A 27,736-nucleotide genomic window follows, 5' to 3' on the forward strand; every position below is an offset into this window, starting at 1 on the left:
AACATACTTAATCATCATCAAAGCCGTTTATGAAAAGCCCACAGCTAACATCATCCTCAATGGGGAAAAACTGAGGGCTTTTTCCCTGAGATCAGGAACATGACAGGGATGTCCACTCTCACCGCTGTTATTTAACATAGTGTTGCATCAGCAATCAGACAACAAAAGAAAATCAAAGGCATCCCAATTGGCAAAGATGAAGTCAAGCTTTCGCTTTTTGCAGATGACATGGTATTATACATGGAAAATCCGATAGACTCCACCACAAGTCTCCTAGAACTGATACATGAATTCAGCAAAGTTGCAGGATACAAAATCAATGTGCAGAAATCAGTTGCATTCTTATACACTAATAATGAAGTAACAGAAAGACAAAGAAACTGATCCCGTTCACAATTGCACCAAGAAGCATAAAATACCTAGGAATAAATCTAACCAAAGATGTAAAAGATCTGTATGATGAAAAGAATAGAAAGCTTATGAAGGAAATTGAAGAAGATATAAAGAAATGGAAAGACATTCCCTGCTCATGGATTGGAAGAATAAATATTGTCAAAATGTCAATACTACCCAAAACTATCTACACATTCAATGCAATCCCAATCAAAATTGCACCAGCATTCTTCTCGATAGTAGAACAAGCAATACTAAAATTCATATGGAACCACAAAAGGCCCCGAATAGCCAAAGTAATTTTGAAGAAGAAGACCAAAGCAGGAGGCATCACAATCCCAGAGTTTAGCCTCTACTACAAAGCTGTAATCATCAAGACAGCATGGTATTGGCACAACAAAAGACACATAGACCAATGGAATAGAATAGAAAACCCAGGACTAGACCCACAAACGTATTGCCAACTAATCTTTGACAAAGCAGGAAAGAATATCCAATGGGAAAAAGACAGTCTCTTTCACAAATGGTGCTGGGAGAACTGGACGGCAACTTGCAGAAGGTTGCAACTAGACCACTTTCTCACACCATTCACAAAAATAAACTCAAAATGGATAAAGGACCTGAATGTGAGACAGGAAGCCATCAAAACCCTAGAGGAGAAAGTAGGAAAAGACCTCACTGACCTCAGCCATAGCAATTTCTTACTTGACACATCCCCAAAGGCAAGGGAATTAAAAGCAAAAATGAACTACTGGGACCTTATGAAGATAAAAAGCTTCTGCACAGCAAAGGAAACAACCAACAAAACTAAAAGGCAACCTACGGAATGGGAAAAGATATTTGCAAATGACATATTGGACAAAGGGCTAGTATCCAAAATCTATAAAGAGCTCACCAAACTCCACACCGGAAAAACAAATAACCCAGTGAAGAAATGGGCAGAAAACATGAATAGACACTTCTCTCAAGAAGACATCCGGATGACCAACAGGCACATGAAAAGATGCTCAACGTCGCTCCTCATCAGGGAAAGACAAATCAAAACCACACTCAGATATCACCTCACGCCAGTCAGAGTGGCCAAAATGAGCAAATCAGGAGACTATAGATGCTGGAGAGGAGGTGGAGAAATGGGAACCCTCTTGCACTGTTGGTGGGAATGCAAATTTGTGCAACCACTCTGGAAAACAGTGTGGAGGTTCCTCAATAAATTAAAAATAGACCTACCCTATGACCCAGCAATAGCACTGCTAGGAATTTACCCAAGGGATACAAGAGTACTGATGCATAGGGGTACTCGTACCCCAATGTTTATAGCAGCACTCTCAACAATAGCCAAATTATGGAAAGAGCCTAAATGTCCATCAATTGATGAATGGATAAATTAATTGTGGTTTATATACCCAATGGAGTACTAAGTGGCCATGAGAAAGAATGAAATATGGCCCTTTGTAGCAACGTGGATGGAACTGGAGAGTGTTATGCTAAGTGAAATAAGCCATAAAGAGAAAGACAGATACCATATGTTTTCACTCTTATGTGGATCGAGAAACTTAACAGAAACCTATGGGGGAGGGGAAGGGAAAAAAAAGAGGTTAGAGTGGGAGAGAGCCAAAGCATAAGAGACTTTTAAAAACTGAGAACAAACTGAGGTTTGAAGTGGGTTGGGAGGGAGGATAGGGTGTGGGTGATAGGTATTGAGGAGGGCACCTTTTGGGATGAGCACTGGGTGTTGTATGTAAACCAATTTGACAATAAATTTCATATATTGAAAAAAAATAAATTAATTAATTAAATTAAATAAAGAAAAAAAAGAAAAAAACACAAGTAAAAAGCAAATACACAAAAATAAAATCCACACTTACTCCATTGAATATTTCAAACAGTAAAGTATAAGATAGATCTGATTGCTATCCCAGATTGTAACAATTTTCCCAGGTGTATTCAGGAAACACAATATTCTTTCATACCAGTTGTGGTATGATTAAAAAAAATGAAGACTGATTTTTGAAATAAATGTTTTAACTCTGGGTAAAATTTTAGGTTTTCCCTTGGTATTTTTGGTTTATTTTGTTTCTTGGTTATTTTTTTGCAAGACTTAGAAACAACTGATTTTGTAGGTTTTAGTTTGATATTCAGTTGTTTAGAAAAACTCCAGTGAAGGAGCTCTAGGTAGGTACAATTAAAATAATCTAATTTTCAGGTACTAAAGCAAATTAAGGGTCATGAATAAACCTCTCTCTGAATATTTCCAAACAAGTAAGAGTGGGGATCTCCCCTGAGTTTCATTCATTTTGTACAGTTACTTCAGTTATTTTAGATATTGCATCTCCACACATGATTTCACCAGTATCAATCTAAGAAAATATATGTTTATTATTATCAAATCTTATTTAAACCTTTAACACCTGTATTTTTAGAATGTGTGTACATATTTTTTCCTGTTTTTAAACTTCCTTCTAAGTTTATTATTACTTGGATAATTTATCATTTTGTATTTCTTTTAACGTTTATTTTTGAGACAGAGACAGAATATGAACGGGGGAGGAACAGAGAGAGAGGGAATCCCAGAATCTGAAGCAGGTTCCAGGCTCTGAGCTGTCAGCACAGAGCCTGACATGGGGCTCAAACCCACGAACTGTTAGGTCATGACCTGAGCTGAAGGTGGACGCTCAACCGACTGAGCCACTCAGGCGCCCCTCTGTCTCTCTCTCTCTTTTTTTTAATAGAAAACAAGTGAGCATTAGGTATTTGTTAATGAAAATATTCTCTCATTGCTATACCCTGTGCTTCTATGAAAAAATAATAAAATATAATTATGTAATGAATGCCTCAATGTGTTAAACATTGAGTAGTATGTATATGGATATGTATGAGTTGAAGTTTTTAGTGACAGTGTACATTTCAGTGGCTCACATCAGTGGATGTTGAAATCAATTACAAAGCCCCAAGACCAACTTTTCTGATTTCACAATTTTGTCTGTGATCTGTTTTGTCAATGACTCATGTTGAGACAAAAGCTGTCCTCTAGGCAGCAACCAAATTGGATCTCAATTTTTTTTTTATTAGTAGCTTTTTCAGAGTTTAATATTTTGGTCTTTATTCTAAATCAGCCTCCCTATCCCACCTCATCATTTGACATTGATAATTTTTTAGTGTTCTTAGAAACATCTTTATCATGTGTTTTTACGCACTTCATTGCATCCATTGAAGAATGTGTATAACTATCACTGTTATACACTCTTCTAAGTATATGTAAAACACTTTTAGGATACACATTCTAAGGAATATGTAAACAGTGTTCTTCCAAACATCTTTGTTAGAAGTATTCTTAAACACCATTCTACATGTATTGCAGAATATTTATAACTTCTATTGACTGATAGAATATTAACCTCTATATAGTAAGCAAGTATCATTCTTAGAAACACCTTTATTACAAGTGTTCTTAAACACTTCACTATATGCTTTGCAGACTGTATAGATATCATTTACTGATATTACACTATTCTGAGTATATAGAAGTAGCAAACTGTTATAATTTAAATAGCATCATAAGCCATTTAAAAATTAAGAAACATATTTCCCACAAAATGTACATACATACATAAATATAAAAATTAGCATATCCCCTTGGATTCCAAATATATATAAAATGTATATGCATTTACTTTGGATTTTCTACATTTTTAGTCTCATTAAAGAAGATAACATTAAGAATTAATTTTGTATATAATTTAAAATACCATTTTGGGTATAATTCTCAATATTTAAAGTTATAGCTTGCTTATTTAGCTTTATAATTGTTTACCATTTTTTCAAGCCAGTTTATTTCAACTTTCTTTTTACTTTATTTTATTTTATTTTATTTTATTTTATTTTATTTTATTTTATTTTATTCTTAATGTATTTTAAATTGAGTCCTCTTGGATATATTGAGCATCTTTCTTATGTTTGACTGTTGTTCTATAACATAAAATGAAAGTGATAGTTTTCTGTTGGTGCCAGGTTTGTTTTGTACATTTGAAATTCCTGGATGTCTTTGGAATCTAATTTTGTAGTTTCTTCATAGTAGTATGTCTAGGCTTTGTCACATATGGTTTGTATGAGTTGCTAATTTGAAGAAGCTCTCAGTTAAAATGCTGTTGCTTGAAATTCAGTAAACGAAGAGTTTTAAAATGCATTGGGTGTCTTTTTTGGCCCTTTTTTATTACAAGTATATGCCACTTTCTTATAAAATATAGAGAGGTGAAATTTTCTTAATTGTTGAGTTTTAGGACATTTTAAATGCTTTTGGCTGTATAAATATTTCTTTAATTTTCAGTTGTGTTATTGGTTTAAATAATTTAATTAGCCTATTTGTGACTAATATAATTCAACAATATATATATTTTCCCTGAATTGTTTTCAGTATTTTTTTGCCCTCTTCTAGATAAAGTCATAGCCCATACAAATAAGAAACCCAGTTAGACCCAAAATAGTATTGTATTAATCTATATACAGTATGGTGGATTTTAGGAACATAAAGAATTGACTGGTGAAGTTAAATTACATGCTACGTACTGTGTTAGGAAACACGAGATTGCAGTTTTATTGTGCAGGATATGAATGTGTGAAAACATTGCCCCATCACTCAAATTCATTCTGATCTCTCATTTCTTTTATTAACTAAAGCCTACAATATTTCTCAGTCACTTAACTCTTGGGGCATATTTCTTTTAGTTTAAGATACATGATATTAACATTTTTTGTGTTTCTGTTTAGTGTCCTAAAATAAAATTGTAAGCTCTTTAAATGCAGGGATTGTGTTGTATGTCCTCCTGTCCCCCTCAATTTGTAACAATTATTATGCACATAGAAAGCATTTATTAAATCTTTGCTGAACAAATGAATGAGTGAGATTAAGTAATGGTGAGCTGTACATATGGATTATGATCTTTACAAAAATTCACAGTTGTGGATAGCTGACTGCACTTAGATTACTCTGAGATTGTGGCCAGCTGTATCTTACATGGCATTCTAGAAGATATTTTGTGGGTGTCATAAGTAGTCATTTCCAATTTTAGACCATCTCAATTACTATGAGAAGTAGTATAGCATAGTGGTTAAGAGCATGAGATCTATAGTCAAACTTCTTGGCTTTAAATCCTGACTCAGCCACTTACTAGCTTTGTATCCTTTGTTAAGTGACTTACCTCTCCTTGAGTCAGTTTTTGCATCTGCAGAGTGCAGATAATAGTAGTTCCTTTGTCATAGAATTGTTGTAAGAATTGAGTTAATATATGAAAAGTGCTTAAAATGGCAAATATTAGTTATTATTATTACAGTGGGTCTTGCAGCTTCTTAGACTAAGAGAAAAAAACTGATTATTTTTATATTTATAAACAAAATATACAATCTACTCTTAATGGCTTATGTCAATCCATGCATATACAATGGGGTCATGACTATATAAATTACTCACATATTTGGGAAAATAAATTTAAAACATATACAAACACATGCATGCACATATTCATTCATATACACAACATTTAAGAATAATACTGTGACTCAAACTTATAAATCAATATTGTTAATATTAAGCTCTGACGGGACAAAGTGACATGGGATAAAAATAAAAACCGGGTAGGTGTGGATGTGTATGTCATATAAATCAATTTGAAAGTTATAGATTTTCTTATTGATAGCTTAGTATCCAAAAAATTTATCCTTGGAGGTAATTTGAACAGCACTACTATGAATTGTGAAAATATATCAAAATATAGATGGTTTTACAAACCTGGAAGCTTGTGTGCCAGATATTGAGAATGAGCTTTCTGCCTTTCATTGGTGGTATCGCTTTGAAGGGGCATGCTGATTGTGGAATTGTAATCAATTCTTAGGCTTGCTGAATGTCTCCTTGGACATTTGCCATGGATTTTTTGAATCATGAACATTTAGCCTCTTCAGTCTTCATGCTTCCTTACAGAAATGGCCTCGTCTCTGATTTGCAAGCTTTATATGCTTATAGCTGATATATGTTAATCAGACCAACTTGATAATTATGCCATTAATGACTCAAAAGGCCTATATATAAATGAAGACAAAATTATATGTATAGATTCAATCCAGAATCCTGTAATAAAAGGATGCAGGCTATTGGTTGGTGAAGGCATGCAACTAGTTTCAGGTCCATAGTTATTATCTGGTCCATATGCTTTCTAAGGAAATTTTAATAAAAGGGTTTATAAAAACAAGGTAAAGTAACCTAGGAGAAATAACTGACATGTACTACATCAGATACTCAATCATCTATATAGACTAAGTTATTTTATTTAATTTGTATACATCACAATTCTTTAATTTATTCCTACAATCTAGTTGACAGTATATTACATTTCAGTGCAAGTATCTGTTGCAGTTCATAAACAGAATGTGACACTGGGGGGTGTCAAATATTCAAGGCATTACTATTCACTCTTCATATACACATGAAGAGTAAAGAAAATATAAAATCCCCTCTGATAAATCATTCAACATTCAAATATATTTACTGAGTAAAGTTTCAAGTACATATAAGCACCATCCATAATAATATATATATCATTATTTTGGACAAATCTATATATAATTTTCTCTTAGCCAATTGATAGCATGAGAACTGACCGATAGAAATTTCAGTTTATTTATCATATTTAACCAGTGTAATGAAATAAGTACAGCAAAGTCTTCTATAAGATAATAGGAAGATTACCTTGAGAAATTCAGCTTTCAGATTTATTTTGACATAGTTATACAGCTTCCCTCAAATAGCCAAAGCAATCCTGAAAAAGAAGAACAAAGCTGGAGGCATCACAATTCCAGACTTCAAGTTATATTACAAAGCTGTAGTGATCAAAACAGTATGGTATTGGCACAAAAATAGACACATAGATCAGTGGAACAAAATAGAAAACCCAGAAGTGAAACCATAGCTATATGGTCAATTAATCTTCAACAAAGCAGGAAACAATATCTAATGGGAAAAAGACAATCTCTCCTCTTGATATTTTTTATTTACTTTTATTCACTCATATATGTACTCTTATAAATCAAGTACTGAATTATCTCTCTCTGTCCAATGAAAGGAAGTAATAGCCTGAAAAATAAGCTGAGAGACATACACCCAAGTTTAGATAGGTACTTTGTAACTCTGAATTATATTGTTGGTTATTTTATAGCATGGAACAGAGAAGTGTTCTCTGTTATAATGCTCCAATGGATGGAAATGGGAAATTTGAATAATAAACTGACAAAAGTTGAGTTATTCCAGGTGGCTTTACTTTAAAATTTTTTTAATTCAATGAGAAACTTTACTAATTTATGAGTAATCAAGGGTAAAACCAGTCTAAATATGTAGCAATAGAGAATTACAAAAATTTAAAATAAAAGAAATATAGTTTTATGCCTTTAAAGGGTAGGTTGTAATAAGAATGAAACTAACAAGCACAAAAAGAATCTGATTAAAACGTGGGCAGAAAAAAATTTTAAATAAAAAATAGGCAGAATAACTGAATAGACATTTTATGAAAGAATACCTGCAGATTGCCAACAGACACATGAAAAGATGCTCAACACCACTAATCTTGGAAATGCAGACCAAAACCATGATGAGATATCACCTCACACAAGTCAAAATGGCTAAAATCAAGAAGACAAAAAATAGCAAGTGTTGGTGAGGATGTGGAAAAAAAGGAACTCTCATGCACTGTTGGTGGGAATGTAAATTGGTACAGCCACTGTGGAAAACAGTATGGAGGTTCCTCAAAAAACTAAAAATAGATATGCTATATGAGCTAATAATTCCACTATTGGGTATTTACCCAAGGGAAATGAAAACATTAACTCAAAAGATATACGCACCCCTATGTTTATTGCAGCGTTAGTTACAGTAGCCAAGAATGGAAGCAAACTAAGTGTCCATCAATAGATGAATGGATAAGGAAAATGTAGTATATATATATATATATATATATATATATATATAATGTGGTATATTATTATGTATTATATATGTGTGATACATTATAAGATGAATGGATGAGGAAAATGTTATATAAATCATATATTATGATTATATATCATATTATATTATATATAATATATATAATGGAATATTAAACAGCCTTAAAAAAGATGAGATTGTGCTTTTTGAGACAACATCAATGGACCTACTTAAGCTAAGTAAAATAAGTCTGACTGAGAAAGACAAATACCATATGATTCCACTCATGGAATCTAAAAATAAAAATAAAAAAAAATAAAAAAACAAAAAGCACAATCAGAGCTACAAATACAGAGAAAAAAAACCTGATGGTTGTCAGGGGGGAAGGGTGTGGGGGGGATTGGAAAAAATGGGTGAAGAGGAGGGGGAGATACAGGCCTCTAGTTATGAAATGATAAAGTTATGGTAATATGGCACAGAGCAAGAGGAATATGGTCAATGATACTGTAATGATGTAATGGGACAGATGGTACCTATACTTATGGTGAACATAGCATAATGTATAAACTTGTCAAATCACTAAGTTGTACAACTGAAATTAATGTAACATTGTGTGTCAACTATACTCGAATAAAAGAAATTAAATAAAAAAGAATGAAACTAACAAGGTAAATTTATCAGAGGTCATTGACAGGACTTGTTTTAATAAATAGGTAAGAATGCAAATATTACTTAATTAGCATATGAGTATAGTGAAGGGTATACCTGTATTTGACAAGCTATTTATTTATTTATTTATTTATTTATTTTGAGAGAGAGTGAGAGAGAGTGAGCATGAGTAGGGGAGAGGCAGAGAGAGAGAGAGAGAGAGAGAGAGAATCCCAAGCAGGCTCCATGAGCCAGCACAGAACCCCACATGGGGCTTGAACTCACAAACTGTGAAATTATGACCTGAGCTAAAATCAAGAGTCAGAATTTTAACTGACTGACCACCCAGATGCCCCTGTACTTGAGAAGTTTTAAAAGAAGTTTAAATATTCCTCATGAAATGCTATTTATATTATCTAATTCTTTAGCAGATTATCTAAAGATATTATAAAGGTAAACACTTTCCTGAGTTATTTTTAAAAAATCAAAGTAGTAAGATCTGTATTAATCAGCTTATATCATTAGTTCCCAGGATATTAGCCACATTCACTTTCATAGGGAAGTTCATCAAATTTCAAATAAATTATGTTAATCTGGGACCATTTCCACTGTACCCTTACTCTTACTATGTGTAACCAAAGAAGAATGATAATTTCATAATTTAGTCTTATTTTAAGTTTAGGGAGCAGAAAAACAGAGAGAGAGAGAGAGAGAGAGAGAGAGAGAATCCCAAGCAGACAGCACAGAGCCCAACTATGGACTCTAGATCATGAACATTGAGATCATGACTTGAGCCAAAATCAAGGGTCAGACGCTTAACGACTGAACCACCCAGGTGCCTCCATAATGTATTTAGTCTTCTGATGCCTTTAGTTATTCATATAAGCTCAGCTTTCTTTTATATAAGATTATGTTAATTTTTCTCCATTATTTAATATTATATTGTTTTACTTATGTATCTTCTAATTACTTCTTTCTAAATAGAGCTAAAGAAATGGCAGAAGCAGGTTACTAAAATATATATGTGAATAATTTTGGATTTTTCCCTCTTAATTATAGTTATGAAGCAGTTTACCCAAGAGATTGTACCCTCCCCAAATAGTTCACATATATTAACTATATGGATTCTTAATTGATCAAATTCCAAATGTTAAAGCAGTCACAAATCAAGAAGTACATTTTATCTCAGTTCTGTGAAGTCCATCTTCAATATTATTATAACAGATTATAAATATACTTTCAGTTATAATCTCTAACTATAAGTGTATATTTAACAGGGTATATTTTATTAATTAAATTTTCTATTTAAGCATTTCTGTGAAGGCCTACAAAAATCTGTCCTTCCTAAGCCTTTCTAACTAAGGACGCTGAATTTAAGATGAAGTGTTGGAATAAAAACTGTAAATGGCTCATTCATAATAAGAAAAAAGACACAAGTAATTCTATACTGGTTGAATTATATAGTTGTCTTTAAAGGAGGTATGGTCTCTATTTTCTTTGACATTTCCTTTACCTCTTTTGTCTTTTTTCAGAATTGAATTATAATTTTCTGATATATGGAGAACACTTTGAAAGAGCAAAAATCAATGGGGAGAAGCTACTTAACATTACTCGGCAAAAACTTAATGAACTTGGCATAATACAGACTGACCACCAGGACATCATATTAAAAGCGGTTGCTAATATTAATAAAAAGGTGAGTCCTTTTTATTTTTATAGTCCTATTTATTATTATAGCACTGTCCTAATTTGCCTTTCTTTTTAATTAACAAAAAATGAATTAAAGAAAAGAGTGTGTTTCCATCAGATACGTGATCTACAGTGAATTTCAGTTTTTTGCCTTTCTAGTTCAAAAGTAATTATGACTGATATGGTCTCTAATTACTCTGTGGATCGTTCATAATCCTGTATTTGAATCATGGCACTGTCTTAAGTGGTTGCTGTTTCTTGCTCCACCGTGAGGATAATGTGTCCCATCATTCCTGGGAAAACTCAGAGATATTCTGCCTAAACTGAAGGTTATTCTGCCTTATAGAATTGAAAGTGAGAGATGGAGGTTCTAAGAAATAAACTCACAAATTTTTATAAGATCAAAGGATTGAGAGAATTGCTATATCCACTGAATCTTAAAATGAATCAAAGAATGATAAAAGAGTTATCAAGGCCAGACACAATATTCTAGACAGTTGTCTTTGCACCTAGAAATAGAGTGGTCACTTTATATAATAGCTCAGTCAAACCAAAATTCAATAATAAATACAAAGGACAAGTCTGGAACTCATTAACAAAGATGAAGTAGATTTGGATTTTTTCATTATTTCAGGACTGTGATCAAAATCCATCTACCTATTCAACAAATATTGATCGAGGACCTTCAATTACTTGAGTAATTCAAACAATATCATATGCCTAATTGTGTCTACTGAGTTTCATTTTCCATTATTTTTTATTTTTTTAACTATATTTACTTATTTTGAGAGTGAGAGAGTGCAGGAGGGGCAGAGAGAGAGGAGAGAGACAATCTCAACCATGTTCCGCATTGTCAGTGCAGAGCCCAACGTGGGGCTGAAACTTACAAACCATGAGATCATGACCTGAGCTGAAATAAAGAGGTGGACGCTTAAATGACTGAGCCATGCCCCTAAATTTTCATTTGACAGGCTTAAAAACTATTTCTTTCACAGTACAACCTATTTCACTTAGCATAATACCCTCTAGGCCCATCCATGTTCTTGCAAATGGCTAGATCTTGTCCTTTTTGTTGCTGTATAACATTTCATTGTATGTATATACCACTTCTTTAGTCATTCATCTATCAGTGGACACTTAGGTTGCTTCCATATCTTAGCTATTGTAAATAAAGTTGTCATTTTCTTTAGGTAAATACCAATTAGTGGAATTTTTGAATCATATGGTATTTCTATTTTTAGAAATTGGCTGTACTAATTTATATTCCCACCAACAGTTCATGAAATTTCCTTTTTCTCTGTACTCTCACCAACATTTGTTATTCCTTGTCTTTTATTTTATCCATTTTGACAGGTGTGAGGTGATGTCTCATTGTGGTTTTGATTTACATTTTTGTGATGATTATTAATGTTGAGCATTTTTTCATGTATCTGTTGGCCATCAATATATCGTCTTTGGAAAAATGTCTGTTTAGGTCCTCTGCCAATTTTTACAATGGAATATTTTGGATCCATAAAAAAGAATGAAATTGGGCTGCCTGGGTGGCTCAGTCGGTTGAGCATCCGACTTTGGCTCAGGTCATGATCTCACAGCTTGCGAGTTCAAGCCCCACGTCAGGCTCTGTACTGAAAGCTCAGAGCCTGGAGCCTGCTTTGAATTCTGCATATCCCTCTCTCTCTGTCCCTCCCCTGCTCACACTCTGTCTCTCTCATAACAATAAAAATAAACAATATTTTTTTTAAAAAAGAATGAAATCTCTCCATTTGTGACAACATGGATTGACCTAGTGAGTATTGTGCTGAGCAAAATAGGTCAGACTGAGAAAGACAAATGTCATATGATTTCTATCATATGTGGAATCTAAAAAAACAAAACAAATGAATAAACAAAAAAAAAGCAAAATTAGACCTATAAAAACAGGCAAGAAACTAATGTTTGACGGAAGGTGGGCAGGGGAATGGGCAAAATGGGTGAAGGGGAGTGGGAGTTACAGGCTTACAGATATGGAATGAATAATTCCTGGCAATCAAAGATATAACATCAATGATATTGTAGTAGCATTGTGTGGTAATAAATGGTAGCTATACTTGTCGTGAATATAGCATCACATATACAGATGTTGAATCACTCTATTTACAACTGAAACTAATGTAACATTGTGTGTTAACTATAATAAAAAAATAAAAATAAAAACTATTTCTGATGGATTTTAAAATGTTCTAATATGTCCTATTGATTTTTGAAAACTCTTATCCTTCTACTTTCTGTAAGGTCAATGTTTACTCCTTTTTAAAGTAGTCTTTATGTATCTTTTCCATCATAGCCTTACAAGAGTATGATGATATGTATATTTGATTCTACTTTATATCCCATTAGGTTAGGTATTCAATTGAGACTGTTAAATAGCAAACACCATGAGAATCCTTGCATACTGCATGAACTGATTTACTGTGTCATTGGAAATGGTTTATTTTCTTTTTCTTTTTCTTTTTCTTTTTCTTTTTCTTTATTTATTTTTTAAATTTACATCCAAATTAGTGCAACAATGATTTCAGGAGTAGATTCCTTAGTGCCCCTTACCCATTTAGCCCATCCCCCCTTCCATAACTGCTCCCATAACCTTGTTTGTTCTCCAAATTTATGAGTCACTTATGTTTTGTCCCCCTCCCTGTTTTTGTATTATTTTTGTTTCCCTTCCCTTATGTTCATCTGTTTTGTCTCTTAAAGTCCTCATATGAGTGAAGTCATATGATTTTTATCTTTCTCTGACTAATTTCACTTAGCATAATACCCTCCAGGTCCATGCACATAGTTGCAAATGGCAAGATTTCATTCTTTTTGATTGCCGAGTAATACTCCATTATATCACATCTTTTTTATCCATTCATCCATTGATGGACTTTTGGGCTCTTTCCATACTTTGGCCATTGTTAATAGTTCTGCTATAAACATGGGGGTGAATGGGTCCCTTCGAAACAGCACAGCTGTATACCTTGGATAAATGCCTAGTAGTGCAATTGCTGGGTCGTAGGGTAGTTCTATTTTTAGTTTTATGAGGAACCTCCATACTGTTTTCCGGAGTGGCTGCACCAGCTTGCATTCCCACCAACAATGCAAAAGAGATCCTCTTTCTCTGCATCCTCGCCGACATCTGTTGTCGCCGGAGTTAATGTTAGCCATTCTGACAGGCATAAGGTGGTACCTCATTGTGGTTTTGATTTGTATTTCCCTGATGATGAGTGAAGTTGAGCATTTTTTCATGTGTCAGTTGGCCATCTGGATGTCTTCTTTGGAGAAGTATGTATTCATGTATTTTGCCCATTTCTTCACTGGATTATTTGTTTTTTGGGTGTTGAGTTTGATACATTTTTCATAGATTTTGGGTACTAACCCTTTGTCTGATATGTCATTTGAAAATATCTTCTCCTATTCTGAAGGTTGCTTTTTAGTTTTGCTGATTGTTTCGTTTGCTGTGCAGAAGCTTTTTATTTTGATGAGGTCCTAATAGTTCATTTTTGCTTTTGATTCCCTTGCCTCTGGAGACATGTTGAGTAAGAAGTTGCTGCAGTCCAGATCAAAGAGGTTTTTGCCTGCTTTCTCCTCGAGGATTTTGATGGCTTCCTGTTTTACATTGAGGTCTTTCATCCATTTTGAGTCTATCTTTGTGTATGGTGTAAGAAAGTGGTCCAGGTTCATTCTTCTGCATGTCGCTGTCCAGTTTCCCAGCACCAGTTGGTGAAAAGAGTGTCTTTATTCCATTGGATATTCTTTCCTTCTTTGTCAAAGATTAGTTGGCCATACATTTGTGGGTCCATTTCTGGGTTCTCTATTCTGTTCCATTGATCTGAGTGTCTGTTTTTGTGCCAGTACCATACTGTCTTGATGATTACAGCTTTGAGGTATAGCTTGAAGTCTGGGATTGTGATGCTTCCTGCTTTGGTTTTCTTTAAGATTGCTTTGGTTATTCAGGGTCTTTTCTGGTTCCATACAAATTTTAGGATTATTTGTTCTAGCTCTGTGGAGAATGCTGGTGTTATTTTGATAGGGATTGCATTGAATGTGTAGATTGTTTTCAGTAGTATCGACATTTTAACAATATTTGTTCTTCCTCTCCAGGATCATGGAATCTTTTTCCATTTTTTTTTGTATCTTCTTCAATTTCTTTCATCAGTTTTCTATAGTATTCAGTGTACAGATTTTTCACCTCTTTGATTAGATTTATTCCTAGGTATTTTATGGGTTTTGGTGCAAATATAAATGGGATAGATTCCCTAATTTCTTTTTCTGTTGCTTCATTGTTGGTGTATAGGAATGCAACCAATTTCTGTGCATTGATTTTATATCCTGCAACTTTGCTGAATTCATGAATCAGTTCTAGCAGTTTTTTGGTGGAATCTTCTGGGTTTTCCATATAGAGTATCATGTCATCTGTGAAGAATGAAAGTTTGACCTCCTCCTGGCCAATTTGGATGCCTTTTATTTCTTTGTGTTGTCTGATTGCAGTGGCTAAGACTTCCAATTCTATGTTGAATAACAGTGGTGAGAGGGGACATCCCTGTCTTGTTCGTGACCATAGGGGGAAAGCTTTGTTTTCCCCCCATTGAGGATGATATTAGCATTGGTCATTCATATATGGCTTTTATGATCTTGAGGGTTTATATCAAGAAAGGATGCTGTATTTTGTCAAATGCTTTCTCTGCATCCATTGAGAGGATCATATTGTTCTTGTCCTTTCTTTTATTGATGTGATGAATCACATTAATTGTTTTGCGTATATTGAACCAGCTCTGCATCCCAGGTATAAATGCCACTTGGTCGTGGTGAATAATTTTTTTAATGTATTGTTGTATCCAGTTGGCTAATATCTTGTTGAGGATTTTTGCATCCATATGCGTCAGGGAAATTGGTCTATAGTTCTCCTTTGTAGTGGGGTTTCTGTCTGGTTTTGGAATCAAGGTAATGCTGGCTTCATAGAAAGGGTTTGGAAGTTTTCCTTCCATTTCTATTTTTTTGGAGTAGCTTCAAGAGAATAGGTATTAACTCTTCCTTAAATGTTCGGTAGAATTGCCTTGGAAAACCGTCTGGCCCTGGACTCTTGTTTTTTGGCAGATTTTTGACTGCTACTTCGGTTTCCTTACTAGTTATGGGTCTGTTCAAATTTTCTATTTATTTCTGTTTCCGTTTTGGTAGTGTATATGTTTCAAGGAACTTGTCCATTTCTTCCAGAGTGCCCATTTTATTGGCATATAATTGCTCATAATCTTCTCGTATTATTGTTTTTATTCCTGCTGTGTTGGTTGTGATCTCTCCTCTTTCATTCTTGATTATATTTATTTGGGTCTTTTCCAGTTTCTTTTTGATCAAACTGGCTAGGGATTTATCAATTTTGTTAATTCTTTCAAATAACCAGCTTCTGGTTTCATTGATCTATTCTACTGTTTGTTTGTTTGTTTGTTTTTTGGTTTGTATAGCATTAATTTCTGCTCTACTCTTTATTATTTCTTGTCTTCTGCTGGTTTTGGGTTTTATTTGCTGTTCTTTTTCCAGCTCCTTATGGTGTAAGGTTAGGTTTCATATCTGAGATCTTTCTTCCTTCTTTAGGAAGGCCTGGATTGCTATATACTTTACTCTTACGACCACCTTTGCTGCGTCCCAGAGGTTTTGGATTGTGGTGTTATCATTTCATTGGCTTCCATGAACATTTTAAGTTCCTCTTTAACTTCTTGGTTGGCCCATTCATTCTTTAGTAGGATGCTCTTTAGTCTCCATGTATTTGTTACTTTTCCAAATTTTTTCTTGTGGGTGGTTGATTTCGAGTTTCATAACATTGTAGTCTGAAAATATGCACGGTATGATCTCGATATTTTTGTACTTGCTTAGGGCTGCCTTGTGTCCCAGTATATTGTCTATTGTGGAGAACGCTCCATGTGCAGTGCAGAAAAATGTATATTCTGCTGCTTTAGGAAGAAATGTTCTGAATATATCTGTTAAGTCCATCTGGTCCAATGTGTCATTCAAAGTCATTGTTTCCTTGTTGATTTTTTGATTAGTTGATCTGTCCATTGTTGTGAGTGGGGTATGGAAGTTTCCTACTATTATGGTATTACTATCGATGAGTTTATTTATGTTTGTGATTAACTGATTTATATATTTGGGTGCTATCACATTTGGTGAATAAATGTTTACAATTGTTTGGTCTTCTTGGTAAATAGACCCCTTCATTATGATATAATGCCCTTCTGCATCTCTTGATACAGTTTTTATATTTTTTTAAAATTTTTTTAATGTTTATTTCTGAGACAGAAACAGAGCATCAGTGGGGGAGGGGCAGAGAGAGAGGGGGACACAGAATCCGAAGCAGGCTCCAGGCTCTGAGCTGTCAGCACAGAGCCCGATGCGGGGCTCGAACTCACAGACTGTGAGATCACGACCAGAGCCAAACCCGGATGCTCAACTGACTGAGCCACCCAGGTGCCCCAATACAGTCTTTATTTTAAAGTCTAGATTGTCTGATACAAGTATGGCTACTCTGGCTTTCTTTTGTTGACCATTAGCATGATAGATGGTTCTCCATCCCCTTATTTTCAATTTGAAGGTGCTTTTAGGTGTAAGTGGGTCTCATGTAAACAGCATATAGATGGATCTTCTTTCCTTATCCATTCTGTTACCCTATGTCTTTTGATTGGAACATTGAGTCCATTGACATACTGAAAGATGAATTTATTGCCATTATGATGCTCGTAGAATTGGAGTGTCTGGTGGTGTTCTCTGGTCCTTTCTAATCTTTGCTGCTTTTGGTATTTATTTATTTATTTATTTATTTATTTTTTCCTCTTTTCTCCCCACAGAGAGTCCCCCTTAAAATTTCTTGCAGGGCTGGTTTAGTGGTCACAAATTCCTTTAATTTTTGTTTGTCTGGGAAACTTTCCATCTCTCTTTCTATTTTGAATGACAACCTTCCTGGAAAAAGAATTCTTGGCTGCATATTTTTCTGATTCAGCACACTGAATATATCCTGCCACTCCTCTCTGACCTGTCAAGTTTCTGTGGATAGGTCTGCTGCAAACTTGATCTGCCTTCCCTTGCAGGTTAGGGAATTTTTTCCCTTGCTGCTTTCATGATTCTCTCCTTGCCTGAATATTTTGTGAATTTTACTGTGATATGCCTTGTTGATGGTCATTTTTCGTTGAATATAATGGGGGTTCTCTGTGTTTCCTGGATTTCGATGTCTGTGTCTTTCTCCAGGTTGGGAATGTTTTCCACTATGATTTCCTCACATAACCCTTCTATCCCTATTTCTCTCTCTTCCTCTTTTGGGACCCCTATGATTCTGATGTTGTTCTTTTTTAATAAGTCACTGATTTCTCTAATTCTTAAATCGTGCACTTTTGCCTTAATCTCCCACTTTTTTAATGTTCCTTTATTCGCCATAAGTTTGTCCTCTATATTGCTGATATCTCTGCCTCATCCATCCTTGCTGCAGTGGCCTCTATTCGAGATTGCAGCTCATTTGTAGCATTTTTTATTTCATCCTGACTAGTGTTTACTTCATATATCCGCAGAAAGAGATTCTAATTTATTTTCGACTCCAGCTAGTATTCTTATTATCATGATTCTAAATTCTGGTTCAGACATCTTGCTTGTATCTGTGTTGGTTAAATACCAGGCTGTTGTTTCTTTGTGCTCATTCTTTCGGGGTGAATTCCTTTGTTTCATCATTTTGAAGGGAGAAAAGGAATTAATACAGTAGAAAAAAGAAAATTAAAAAAATTAAAAATCCCAAGCCAAGGAAGATGGCAGCATAGGAGCAAGCTGGGCTCACCTCAGTCGGCTGATCACTTAGATTCCACCCACACCTGACTAAATACCCCAGAAAACCGGCAGAATCTCGCAGAATGGGCTCTCTGAAGCCAAGCATAGACCAGAGTCCTATGGAAGAAGATCCACCTGAGCTAAGATGCCAGATCCAATCAACCTAGCACCACAAGCCTGGAAGTGTGCAAGTAGCCTGGACAGGGGACACACCACTCCACAGTGAGTCCTGCCCTTGGGAGAGGGGAAGAAAAGGTACACACCAGTCTGACTGTGGCCCCAACAGTGGGCTGGGGACAGATATCAGGTCTGAATACGGTCCCACCCACCAACACAGGTAACTCCAGACAGCACAGGGGAAGTGCCCTGCAGTTTGGTGCCACCGCAGGGACTACCCAAAATGATGAAATGGAAGAACTCTCCTCAAAACAAACTCCAGGAAGTAACAACAGCTAACGAATAGATCAAAAACTATTTAAGAAATATAATGGAACAAGAATTTAGAATAATAGTCATAAAATTAATTGCTATGATTGAAATAGGTATAGGGGACAGCAGAGAATCTATTGCTACAGAGATCAGGGGACGAAGAAATAGTCATGAGGAGCTAAAAATGCTATAAATGAGGGGCAAAATAAAATGGAGGCGACCACAGCTCAGATTAAAGAGGCAGAGGAGAGAATAGGTGAATTAGAAGATAAAATTATGGAAAAAGAGGAAGCTGAGAAACAGAGAGATAAAAAATCCAGGAGTATGAGGGGAAAATTAGGGAACTATGTGATGCAATAAAACGGAACAATATCCTTATCATAGGAATTCCAAAAGAGGAAGAGAGAGGAGGGGTGAAGGTGTACTTGAACAAATCATAGTTGAGAACTTCCCTGATCTGGAAAAGGAAAAAGGCATTGAAATCCAAGAGGCACAGAAAACTCCCTTCAAGTGTAACTTGATCTTTTGTACAAAATAACATAGTGAACTTGGCAAAATACAAGGATAAAGAGAAAACTCTGAAAGCAACTAGGGATACACAAGCTCTAATTTACAAAGGGAGACCCACAAGACTAATGGCAGACCTAGCTACAGAAACTTGGCAGGCCAGAAAGGAAGGGCAGGAAATCTTCAATGTGATGAACAGAAAAAAATATGCAGCCGAGAATCCTTTATCCAGCAAGTCTGTCATTCAGAATAGAAGGAGAGACAAAGGTCTTCCCAAACAAAAACTGAAGGAATTCATCACCACTAAAGCAGCCCTACAAGAGATCCTAAGGGGGACTCTGTGAGTGAAATGTTGCAAGGAACACAAAGTATCAGAGACATCACTATGAGCATGAAAACAACACACATCACAATGACTCTAAACCCATATCTTTCTATACTAACACTGAATGTAAATGGAGTAAATGCTCCAACCAAAAGACATAGGGTTTCAGGATGGATAAAAAAACACAAGACCCATCTATTTGCTGTCTACAAGAGACTCATATTAGACCTGAAGACACCTTCAGATTTAAAGTGAGGGGATGGAGAACTATCTATCATGCTACTGGAAGTCAAAAGAAAGCTGGAGTAGCCATACTTATATCACACAAACTAGGCTTTAAGTTAAAGGCTGTAACAAGAGATGAATAAGGCCATTATATAATAATTACAAGGTCTATCCATAAGGAAGAGTGAACAATTGTAAATGTCTATGTGCCAAATACACGAGCCCCCAAATATATAAAAAAAATTAATCACAAACATAAGCAACCTTATCGATAAGAATGTGGTAATAGCAGGGGACTTTAATACCCCACTTACAACAATGGATAGATCATCTAGACACAGGGTCCATAAAGAAACAAGGTCCCTGAATGATACATTGGATCAGATGGACTTGACAGATATATTTAGAATGCTGCATCCCAAAGCAACAGAATATACTTTCTTCTTGAGTGCACATGGAACATTCGCCAAGATAGATCACATACTGGGTCACAAAACAGCCCTGCATAAGTATACAAGAATTGAGATCATACCATGCACCTTTCAGACCACAATGCTATGAAACGTGAAATAAACCACAGGAAAAATTCTGGAAAGTTTCCAAAAGCATGGAGGTTAAAGAACACCTTACTAAAGAATGAATGGGTCAACCAGGCCATTAGAGAAGACATTAAAAAGTATATGGAAACAAATGAAAAGGAAAAGACAACAATGCAAATGCATTGGAATGCAGTGAAGGCAGTCCTGAGAGGAAAATACATTGCAATCCAGGCCTATCTCAGGAAACAAGAAAAATCCCAAATACAAAATCTAACAGCACACCTAAAGGAAGTAGAAGCAGAACAGCAAAGATACCCAAACTCAGCAGAAGAAGGGAAATAATAAAGATCAGAGCAGAAATAAACAATATAGAATCTTAAAAAAAAAAAACTGTAGAGCAGAACAATGAAACCAGGAGTTTCATTTTTGAAAAGGTAAACAAAATTGATAAATCTTTAGCCAGGTTTCTTAAAAATAAAAAGGGTATGACCCAAATAGATAAAATCATGATTGAATATGGAATTATTACAACCAATCCCTCAGAAATACAAGCAATTATCAGGGAATACTATGAAAAATTATATGCCAACAAACTGGACAACCTGGAAGAAATGGACAAATTCCTAAGCACCCACACACTTCCAAAATTTGAACAGGAAGAAGTAGAAAACTTGAATAAACCCATAACCAGCGAAGAAATCGAATCATTTATCAAAAATCTCCCAACAAATAAGAGTCAAGGACCAGATGGCTTCGCTGGGGAATTCTACCAGATATTTAAAGCAGTTATAATGTCTATCCTTCTGAAGCTGTTCCAAAAATAGAAAGGGAAGGGAAACTTCCAGACTTATTCTATGAAGCCAACATTACTTTGATTCCTAAAGCAGACAAAGACCCATCAAAAAAAAGAGAACTCAGGTCAATATCCCTGATAAATATGGATGCAAAAATTCTCAATAAGATACTAGCAAATCAAATTCGACAGCATATAAAAAGATTTTCAGGGGTTTTTGAGGAAGATGGTCATGTAGGAGGACGCAGGGCTCACCGCGTTCTGCTTATCACTTAGATTCCACTTAGATTCCACCCACAGCTGCCTAAATAGCCCAGAAAACCACCAGAAGACTAGCAGAATGGACACTCCGGAGCCAAGTGTAGACAAGAGGCCCACAGAAGAAGGTAGGAAGGGCAGAGAGGTGGTGTGCACTACACAGACTGGCTGGAGGGAGCAGGGCGGAGGGGCCCTGAGTCTGGCTTGCAAAACCGGAGGGGCCCGACTGCCTGAGTTCTGACAGCCAGTGGGAGTTAACACCTGGAATGTTATAAGTCAACAGCTCTGCTCAGAGAGCAGGAGGGCTAGAGGACAACGGGAGGGAGAAGTGTTGAGTCCCAGAGGACAGAGTTCACCTCAGCGGAGAAGAAAGGCGCTGGGAAGCGGAATCTCCCCCACCCATCCTCCAGCCAAAATCCCAAAGGGAAACAGTTCCCTTCACGGAACTTGCTTGCACCCAGCAAACACCCAACACCGTGCTTCTGTGGATCCATTCCTCCCATAGGCTTGCCTCACGCCAGTCAGAGTGGCCAAAATGAACAAATCAGGAGACTATAGATGCTGGAGAGGATGTGGAGAAATGGGAACCCTCTTGCACTGTTGGTGGGAATGCAAACTGGTGCCGCCACTTTGTAAAATAGTGTGGAGGTTCCTCAAAAAATTAAAAATAGACCTACCCTATGACCCAGCAATAGCATTGCTAGGAATTTACCCAAGGTATACAGGAGTGCTGATGCATAGGGGCACTTGTACCCCAATGTTGATAGCAGCACTCTCAACAATAGCCAAATTATGGAAAGAGCCTAAATGTTCATCCACTGATGAATGGATAAAGAAATTGTGGTTTATATACATAATGGAATACTACATGGCAATGAGAAAGAATGAAATATGGCCTTTTGTAGCAACGTGGATGGAACTGGAGAGTGTTATGCTAAGTGAAATAAGCACACAGAGGAAGACAGATACCATGTGTTTTCACTGTTATGTGGATCCTGAGAAACTTAACCGAAGAACATGGGGGAGGGAAGGAAAAAAAAAAGTTAAGAGAGAGGGAGGCCAACCATAAGAGACTCTTAAAAGCTGAGAACAAACTGAGGGTTGATGGGGAGTGGGAGTGAGGGGAGGGTGGGTGAGTGGTATTGAGCGGGGCACCTGTTGGGATGAGCACTGGGAGTTGTATGGAAACCAATTTGAGAATAAATTTCATATTAAAAATAAATAAATAAATGAATAAATAAATAAAATTTTAAAAATAAAAAAATTAAAGTTAAAAATATATTAAAATTAAAAACACACATGCAAAAAAATTGAATAAATCATGCTCGATTCTTGGTGTGTTTTGGTCTGGGTGTTGAATGTTGTTTGATAGATTAGAGATAAAAAGAGGGAAAAAAAGGAATTGTTAGAAAATTTGAATAAATGAATACACTGAAATAGACTAGGATGAAATTATGGGAGTAAAATAGAATTTGAAAAAAATGTATACAAAAGTAAAGAATATAGTAGAAAAAATTAAATTATTTTTAATAAAAATAAAAATTATTTTTTCTCTTTATTCAAGAAAAATAAAAGAAACAAAAAAGAGAAAAAAGAAAAAAAGGAAATCAGGTGAAAATTTGAAAAAGTTAATACACTGTAGTAGACTAAAATAAATTGATGGAAGTAAAATAGAATTTAAAAAAATTACATAAAAGTAATAAATATAGTAAAAAAGAATGAAAAATATTAATTAAAATTGAAAATAAAAATTATTTATTTCTCTTTATGTATTCAATGAAAGCAAAGAAGGTAAAAAGAAGAAAAAAGAATGAAAATTGAATAGGTGGACCCAATAACAGATTGAAATACGAGTGAAATTATTTCGTTTTCCCCTCAAAGTCAGAGTATGAAATGCTTTATAGTCCTTAAACTAAGCAGGTGGTGAGACTTGTTTTCTTGAAGAGTGAGGTTGGCCCAATTGGGCTGGGCTTAATGTAACAGCTCCGTTCTCCACTAGATGGCGCTGCTAGCCTACTGGGGTGGAGTGTTGGGGCGCTCATAGGTGTGTATGCGCATGCGTGGGAGTGGTGAAAATGGCGTCGCACAGCTACCCAGTCTCTAGTATCAGAACTCTCTTCTCCCCAATCAACAATTGCACACCCATCCTCTGTCTTCAGCTTTCGTCCACTGCCCGCTTTTTCACTGTCTGTGACCAAGCCCCAGGCAGTACCTTTCTCCCGAGTTCTGTCTCAGATGTGGCTGTATTCCCTGGCCCCTTACTTTGAAGGACTGCGGCTTTGACCCGTTCCGCCCCTCTGCAGCAGGGTCTCACTGAGCAATGGCCGAATGCTGGCTGCACCCAGGAACACCTGCTGGACCCTGCTGCTGCTGGTGCCCCAAGATTGCGGCCAGGTGCCAGCCCGCACCAGAAAAAGTTCACAAGATAGTGTAGCAGTAGCGTTACAGGTATTATGGAAAATCACAACACACATCTGGCACCAGGCTTCACCCTTAATGACCTTGTTCCAACACCAGCAAATGTGGCCATTCTCTGGGGTCTGCTGGGGCCTGGTGGCCTCAACAGTCTCTACCAAATGTCCTTCCATCAGTGGAACCGCTTTTCCCCGTGTGGCCCAAGAACCTCCTAGACCCCACTCTGCTCCTGGGGATTCGACCTTCCTACCAGAGCACTGCCAGGTATCGAGCTGCAGAGTTTCAGACTCTACACTCCACCTATTTACAGTCTTATTGGAATTTAAACCCTCTTCTTTCTATTTTCTCCCTTTTTAGTTTAGTCCCTGTGGCTGTTTCCAATTTTCCACTTTCTCTCCATCTGATTTTGGGGAGGGGTGCTTTTCCCATAACCCCATCCCCCCGTCTTCATCCTCTCTCTGCCTGCACAAGTGGCTCCCTGCCTGTTGCAGCTTCTCTCTCCCCAAGTTCACTTCTCCATGCCGTGTACCTCCTGAATTCTGTGGTTCAGTTTGTGCAAATTGTTGTGTTAATCCTCCATTCAGTTTTCTAGGTGTGCAGGATGGTTTAGCGTTGGTCTGGCTATATTTCATGGACACAAGACACTCAAAAAACTTCCGTGCTGTTCTGCCATCTTGGCTCCCCTCATAAAATGGTTTAGTTTTAACAGTCACATATACTATTTAAAAACCAGTTTATTTCTACATGGAAGACTTATATTGGAGACTATTGATTATATCAAGGGGTCAAGTAGTTTTTCCCTGCAGAGCAGAATGCGATTTTAAAAATACTGGATGAAAAGAAGAATAAAAATATTTGATGTGGGAAAAACTAATAAAAGTGTCAATTTCTTCCAACCAGCCAGCAATTCTCTAGAATATCTTGACATCAACATTGTTTCTTATTATTAGATAATTTCATAAATATTTGTGATTATGCTACCACATTACCCATCTTTAGCAGCATGTTTTAAAGAATATTCTTTTGATAAAAAGGGAAAAAGGATTTGTAATGTGTCAGTACTTCACTCAAATTATGGAGGTATATATGAGCCTGAATATCTTAAAAACTTATACCCTATAAATGTTCCATGACAATGTTTATCTTGCCTGGGATCTGCCTGAATAAAACACATTGGCCAAAAGCCAAGCTATAAACCATATTTCATTGAATTTAAGAATAAACCATTGAAATGTGCCATTATATAATTTATCACTGTGAAAAAAATAAAAGCTACCAATTAAGCTAGTCCAATGCTTTCTACCCATGTGGGTAAACAATAACATCCTGATTTAAGAAATTTTAAAATACAAAAATACATCTACCTTCTCCAAACATTGAAATATTGTATTTGTAAGTTTATATGGTCCCTAAGACACAGATTGTGATAATGTTTTGAAAGATCAAACTAAAAAGTAACACATGTTCCTAGAGGTCATAGATAAGTTTTCATATAGCTGAATTAACAACGACTTTTGATAAGGAGGTTACTGTTTCAAATTCTGAAAATGAATCAAGTATCATATCATATAATATATATATTATAATATTATATTTTAACTGTATATCTGGAGTTTCCAGGGTAGAATAAATGATAATTTGATTAGAAGAAAACTTCTCAAAAAATATGACCTAGAAATAATCAAACAGAAAAAGTGGTGATGGGAAAGTTTCTAAATAATAAATGATTTCTTAGTAAAGAGTATATCTGTTTTATTTCTGTGCTTTCATGGAGAGATGGAACTTGAAAAATGAGAGAAGACATCAGCAATAGTGGAATGTAACTATTCTTGGCATATATTTAATAGAAACCATCATAATTTCCTTAATGTCAAGTCAAAAGTAGATACATGTGCATGTACCCCTTTTAATCAATATTTTTTAATCCTTTCAATAAATACCTAGTATCACAATTGCTAGGTTGTAGGATAGCTCCATTTTTAACTTTTTGAGGAATGTCCATACTGTTTTTCAGAGTGGCTGCACCAGTGTGCACTCCCACTAACAGTATAAGAGAGTTCCCCTTTCTCTGTACCCTCACCAACATCTGTTGTTTCCTGTGTTGTTAATTTTAGCCATTCTGACAGGCTTGAGATAGTATCTCATTGTGGTTTTGATTTCAGTTTTCCTGATGAAGAGTGATGCTGAGCACCTTTTCATGAGTCTGTTGACCATGTGATGTCTTCTTGGGAAATGGCCTATTCATGACTTCTGCCCATTTCTTAACTGGATTATTTGGGGTTTTTTTGGGTATTCAGTTTTATAAGTTCTTTACAGATTTTGGATACTAACCCTTTATCAGATATGTCATTTGCAGATATCTTCTCCTATTCCCTAGGCTGACTTTTAGTTTTGTTGATTGGTCCCTTCATTGTGCAGAAGCTTTTTAGTTTGATGAAGTCCCGATAGTTTATTTTTGCTTTTGATTCCCATGCCTCCAGAGATGTGTCTAGCTAGTAAGAAGTTGCTATGGCCAATGTCATAGAGGTTTAAGAAGTTGCTATGGCCAATGTCAAAGAGGTTGTTGCCTGTGTTTTCCTTCAGGATTTTGATGATGATTTCCTGTCCCACATTTAGGTCTTCCATCCATTTGGAATTTGTTTTAGTGGATGGTGTAAGAAAGGGGTCCAGTTTCATTCTTCTGCATGTTGCTGTCCCGTTTTCCCTACACCATTTGTTGAAGAGACTGTCTCTTTTCCATTGAATATTCTTTCCTGCTTTGTCAAATATTCTTTGAATATTCTTTTCCTGATTATTTTACCATATACTTGTGGGTCCGTTTCTCAGTTTTCTATTCTGTTCCATTGATCCATGTGTTTGTATTTGTGCCAGTACCATACTGTCTTCATGACTACAATGTTTTAATATAGCCTGAAGTCTAGAATTGTGATGCCTCCAGCTTTTTTTTTCAAGGTTGCTTTGGCTATTCAAGGTCTTTTTTGGTTCCATATAAATTTTAGGATTTTTGTTGTAGCTCTGTAAAAAATGTTGGTGGTATTGTGATAAGGATTGCATTAAATGTGTAGATTGCTTTGGGTAGTATAGAGATTTTAACAATATTAGATTTTCCAATCCATGAGCATGGAATATTTTTCCATTTCTTTGTGTCATCTTCAATTACTTTCATAAGTGCTCTAGGGGTGCCTGGGCAACTCAGTTGTTTAAGCGTCCAATTCTTGGTTTCAGCTCAGGTCATGATCTCACAGTTTTGTGAGTTTGAGCCCCACATCAGGCTCTGCACTGACAGAGCTCTCTCTCCCTCTCTCTCTGCCCCTCCCTGGCTCATGTTGTCTCTGTTTCTCTCAAAAATAAATAAACTTAAAAAAATAAGTGTTCTATAGTTTTCAGAGTACAGATCTTTTTACCTCCTTGGCTAGGTTATTTCAAGGTATTATTAAGGTTTTTGCTGTAATTGTTAATTGGATCAATTCCTTGATTTCTCTTTCTGCTGCTTCATTATTGTTGTATAGAAATGCAACAGATTTCTGTATGTTGCTTTTGTATCCTGCAATTCTGCTCAATTTGTGTATTAGTACTAACAGTGTTTTTGTGGAATATTTCTGGTTTTGACAGAGTATCATGTAATGTGTGAATAGTGAAAGTTGGACTTCTTCCTTGCCCATCCGGATGCCTTTTACTTTTGTTGTTGTTGTTGTCTGATTGCTGAGGCTAGAACTTAGAGGACCGTGTTAAATAAA

At 35.8% G+C, this 27,736-nt stretch overlaps 1 protein-coding gene across 4 annotated transcripts in view; it reads left to right on the top strand.

The window, feature by feature from the left end:
* The window catches only part of LOC102968110, a 449,421-nt gene that overhangs the window by 78,600 nt on the left and 343,085 nt on the right, over positions 1–27,736 (top strand). For 3 of the 4 annotated variants that reach the window (XM_042974931.1, XM_042974932.1, XM_042974933.1), the window contains exon 4: positions 10,540–10,703. In XM_042974931.1, the coding sequence (XP_042830865.1) occupies positions 10,540–10,703 (164 nt within the window). Of the gene's footprint in view, positions 1–10,539; positions 10,704–27,736 lie in introns of those variants that run through there. The other variant, XM_042974934.1, reaches the window with a different exon arrangement.

Source organism: Panthera tigris, chromosome X, assembly GCF_018350195.1.
Source record: "Panthera tigris isolate Pti1 chromosome X, P.tigris_Pti1_mat1.1, whole genome shotgun sequence".
NCBI classification, from domain to species: domain Eukaryota; kingdom Metazoa; phylum Chordata; class Mammalia; order Carnivora; family Felidae; genus Panthera; species Panthera tigris.